Source organism: Corvus kubaryi, unplaced genomic scaffold (genome assembly GCF_017639235.1).
Source record: "Corvus kubaryi isolate FWS band 111438036 unplaced genomic scaffold, C.kubaryi_AGA036_p1.0 37157, whole genome shotgun sequence".
NCBI classification, from domain to species: Eukaryota; Metazoa; Chordata; class Aves; order Passeriformes; family Corvidae; genus Corvus; species Corvus kubaryi.
In genome coordinates, this window is record NW_024581041.1 from 196,225 (window position 1) to 200,962 (window position 4,738).

A 4,738-nucleotide genomic window follows, 5' to 3' on the forward strand; every position below is an offset into this window, starting at 1 on the left:
GAGGCTGTGGGGGCTGTCTGAAGTTGTGGGGGGCTGTCTGAGACTGTGGGGCTGTCAGAAGCTGTGGGGAGCTGCCTTCCTGTCACAGCATGGCACTACTCCCTTTTTTTATTGGGAAGAGAAATTACACATTTTGCTCCAATGGCTCACGTGGCTTCCCCTGTAACTTCCACCACGTGCTGCCCACTGCCAAGGCAGCAGCCAGACCACTTCTGCCGGTTTTGGGGTGGATCGGTGCCCATGATCCCGTGTGGCACACGGGATCACTCCTGGTGTAGTTCAGCAGTTCAGGTTGGGTTTGTGCAGCTGCGAGGCAGCGATGCCTGCAGCCCTCGAGCAGCACCGATCTGTGTGGTGTCACATGTGAGCAGGGGGCTCTTGCTCTTGTTCTCTAAAAGCAAACAAGGTGAAAGGGGGCAGGTGGGAAGGTGTGGAAAGCTTGGCAGTGCTGCGGTTTTAAATCTGGAGTCAGCTCAGGGTTAATTATTTTTTGAACCAGCAACTCTTCCTTGGGGCTTTCTCTTTTCCTGCTCAATGCTAAGTTGAATTTTTGTTCATTGTGTTATAAATAAAGTATGTAATTCATGCTATTATGTATAAAACTGAAATGTAATGAGACCATGCAGAGACAGAGTTTCAAAATCCCTCCACCAGCCTGGCTGAGAGAAAAATTTCACAACACTGAAAGAAGTTCTCTCACAGATCTAATCAATAAGTGAGGATTCCACCTAGGTGGGGTTGGATCTTATCACCGGGACATTGACACCATGACGACTTGATCACCACCTTCTGATATCTACATCTTATCTGAAAAGGAATCGCACATTCCGGGAACTAAAAATAACTGTTCCAGGAACCAGAGATGGCCCATCCATCATCAGAGATGGCCCATTCATCACCCAGGATGGACAATTCATCAGACCCAGGAAAGGCTTTGTGCAGCCCAACTTCGGGACAAGAAAACTTCATGAATATGCTAAAATTACGAGAAGAATAGAATTAATTCGGACTCTGCCCAAAAACTGTATAAGAAGGAACCAGCCGAAGCAGCACTCGTGAACTTGGGAGGTCTGGTGTGATAGAGGTCAGACCTATACGTGTTCACCCAGCTCCGACCCCAGGCTCGGGGCTGCTTTTCTCGATCGTGGCTTTTGAGACCGATATTTTGGTCGCATAATAAATGTTATTTCTTTATAAATTTTGATTGGGCAATTCTGTTTATCTTAATTGCTCAGTGTTTTGCTGTGGCAATTCTGCCTGTCTCTGTCCACTGTGGTTCAGTTCCAGTCTTTTTCCGGTTTTATTAGGTTTTCCTGGTGTTTGTTACTGTTGTACCCTTATCTTTCTTCAGAAATAACACAATAGAAATCCATTTGTGCCTCCAACAACTCCCAGGAGGGAGAGGTTTTTCAGGGTCTCTTAGACACACACCACCTTTGTTTGGAGCAATGTTTATATCTGCCACTGCCTTGGCAGCTGGGCATGGCCTGCACCAGCTGCTGCAGATGGACTGGCTGGCACCGAGCTCCTGGAATATGGAAAAAGATGGAGTGGAGCTCCTTGATTCCTCTCTCTGAGAAAGGAAATAATTTACCCCTGTTACTGCTGGTAATTGTCAAACAGCCACAGAGCGGCGTGTGGGGCAGCCCTGGCCCTGGCAAAGGGATGTTCTGCCTTTGGCCACTCCTTCCTGGTGTGCTCAGCTATTCCGCAGCCACTCCTGAATCCTGCACCTCCTGCTTTGCGCTGGGATTTGGGAGCCTGTCCCTGGAGACAAGTGTGGTACAAACCAGGGTGGAGCTGGAGCAGGGACGGGGATGCTGCAGGGAGCATGGGCTGTGCTGGAGCCTGGGATTAATGCACAGGAGGCACTGACTGTGCAGGGGCCTCGTTAGGACAGCGCTAATGACGCAAGGCAGCCTCAATGCAAATGAACTCCAAATGGGTTAATCAATAGGAGGAAAAAATCCGTGGAGCCACTGCTTTGGGTGCCCTGGTCCCACTCCTGCCCTGCCCGTGTGTTCCCAAGGGAGGAGCTGCAGCAGGAATGTCCTGCATCCTGCAGGGTTGGCACCTTCCCCTTGCCATGGAGCTGAGCAGGCGCTCCAGCAGCCCTTGGCCACCGCAGCTTGAGGGGCTGCATGCACTGGGAACCAAAACCCTGAGCCACAGCTCCTGCCAGGCCTGCGGACAGACGGCTGTCAGTGATTGAACACGGACTTTGCCGGGTACTTGCAAAGCCAAATTTTCTTGCACAAGGCACATCTTTATATACTGTTACAAACCAACAGTTCAGCAGCTACACAACTTCAGTTTCTAAGGTTACAGGTTTTACATCTCCAACGGCCCCCGATTACAATCTCCTCGCCCAATCTCTTTGTTTCACCTCCTGCTCTTTGTCTTGCCTCTGCCAGATGCGGCCTGCCCATCTCTCCCAAGGCCCCACAGCAGACAGAGCCATTCTCCGTGGTGACACTCTGAACCTCCACACCTCCCCCTTTCCTCTTCAGCAATTAAAACCTGCAAAAACTCTGTCTATGTGGGTCTAACATGAAGGGGGAGGTGAAACCATCGCTCCAGGGTCATCAAAGCTCGTGTTCGATGCTTTTGCGTTCCCCGTCCTCGCGTTGGTCACTCTCAGGTGGCGTTGGTCTTTTCTCTCTGTATGGGCGAATGTTCTTTGCAGGGATCCACTTAGGTCCTGTATCTGTGGAAATACAAGCATAACCTCTCCCCCATGTAATAACAGGGAAAGGTCCAAGTACTTTGCCTGATTCCAAGTCCTTTACTAGGACTGGGGCTTTAATTTCAGTGGCTGCTGCACTCTGTCCAAAATGCCACATTATGGGCAGAGTTTTGCTATCTGAATAACAATCTAAAACATTAAAAACATATAAGGCTTTGTGTAATCTACCTTGAGGTGTTGCACTCTTCATTCCCCCTCTCTGTTGCCCCAATAAGCGTTTTAGTGTACTGTGAGCCCGTTCTATGAGGGCTTGTCCTGTGGGGGAGTGAGGAATTCCTGTGATATGCTGTATTTCCCATGAGGCAAAAAAGGTAGCTAAAGAATAGGAAATGTCCACAGGGCCATTATCTGTTTTAACTTGTTGTGGCACACCTAGAAAGGCAAAAGCAGCTAAGAAACGGCATTGAGCATCCTTTGCCGCTTCCCTTGCATGGCAAGATGGAGATAGGGCTCCTGAAAATGTGTCCTGAAAAGTGGAGGAATGGATGTATTTTAAGCAACCAAATTCAGGAAAATGTGTAACATCTGTTTGCCACAATTGGAGGCTCTGCAAACCTCGAGGGTTAATTTCATGCAAGCTGGGGGTAAAATGATAGCGCTGGGAGCCAGGGCATGCAGCAATAATGTCTTTAGCTTGTTGATATGTGAGTGAAAAGGATCGTAGCAGGGCAGAAGCATTTTGGTGGAAAAAGGAGTGTCTTAATTTGCTTGGGCAAACTGATTAGGTAACACCTCTATTGGCAATGTCAAAAGGTCTGCTTGTCGGTTACCTTCTGCAATAAAACCTGGGAGAGTTGTGTGTGAGCAAACATGCATAAAACAAAGTAAGGATTTTTGCGGTTATCTAAAAGAAAAAAAGCTTCTGGAGACAGGGAAAAAGTAATGGGTTAGTAATTTCTCGCAAAACTGCAGATTCAGCTCTTTCAACAATTCCTGCAACACAAAAGGAACCTGTGATAAGATTAAAGGAAGTATCCCACCTCTCAAAAGCACGCACAGCAGCTGCCAGTTCTGCAATTGAGGGGAACTTGACACAATAGCAACATCTGGTGTCTACTGATGGGTGTCTGAGTCCATCCACAGAAGCACAGATTTATGTGGTAGTCCTGACCCATCAGTAAAGACTGTCAGGGCTTGCAGAGGAACTTCAGACAGCTTCGGTGTGGCTAATAAGTTGAATGAAACAGTCAGCAAGTGGTGTACATGCGGATGTGAAGTAAGCTGACCTGTAAAATCACATAAAGCTATTTGTAAAGCACCTGAGTTTTGTAGTAACCACTGCAAGTAAGGTGAAATCACAGGCAAACATATCTGCATAAAATCTTGTCCTGCTAGAGCAAAAAGGCGGTTCCACGCTCTGATAATTAACATGGCAAACATTTCATGCTGTGTGGTAATAGTTTTTGTCATTTGATGTGGTAAAAAGACCCATTCAATAATTAGCAGGGGATCTGGTGCAGAAGGATCCCATTGGTAAATTAAGGCATATGGCTGTTTTGCTGGATTCAAAAGGATTAGGCAAAAAGGTAGTTCTGGGGCATATTGAGGTGCCTGCCTTTTCTGCAAAGCCTCAGTGACCTTCTGCAGGGCCTCAGCGGCCTCTTGTGTCACTGTGCGGGGTGACAACAAATTAGAATCTCCTTTCAACAAGGCAAAAAGAGGGGCAAGTTCTGCATTTGAAATTCCTCATAGAGGACGTGCCCAATTGATAGTCCCGAGTAATTTTTATGCATCATGAAGTGTAGAAATTTTTGTCTGTAATTTCAAGGCTTGAGGATGAATGGTCTGGAACTTGATGCGCCAGCCCAAATATTGCCAAGGGGGATGCTTTTGAATTTTTTCTGGGGATATACACAGCCCCGCTTTGTTTACAGCATCTGTGGTAAGGGCTAGGGCTTTCTCCATGAGTTGATGGCTTTCAGCTGCAATTAAAAAATCATCCATGTAATGGTAAGTTAACACGTCTGGTACTTATTGACGTACTGGACTCAA

At 47.3% G+C, this 4,738-nt stretch overlaps 1 protein-coding gene across 1 annotated transcript in view; it reads left to right on the forward strand.

Moving 5' to 3' along the window:
• Positions 1–1,198, forward strand: part of LOC121661449 — a 2,947-nt gene extending 1,749 nt beyond the window's left edge. The window contains exon 2 of the mRNA XM_042021642.1: positions 43–1,198. Within this exon, the coding sequence (XP_041877576.1) occupies positions 43–483 (441 nt within the window). The 3' untranslated portion in view covers positions 484–1,198. The remainder of the gene's footprint in view (positions 1–42) is intronic.
• Positions 1,199–4,738: the final 3,540 nt, after the last annotated feature.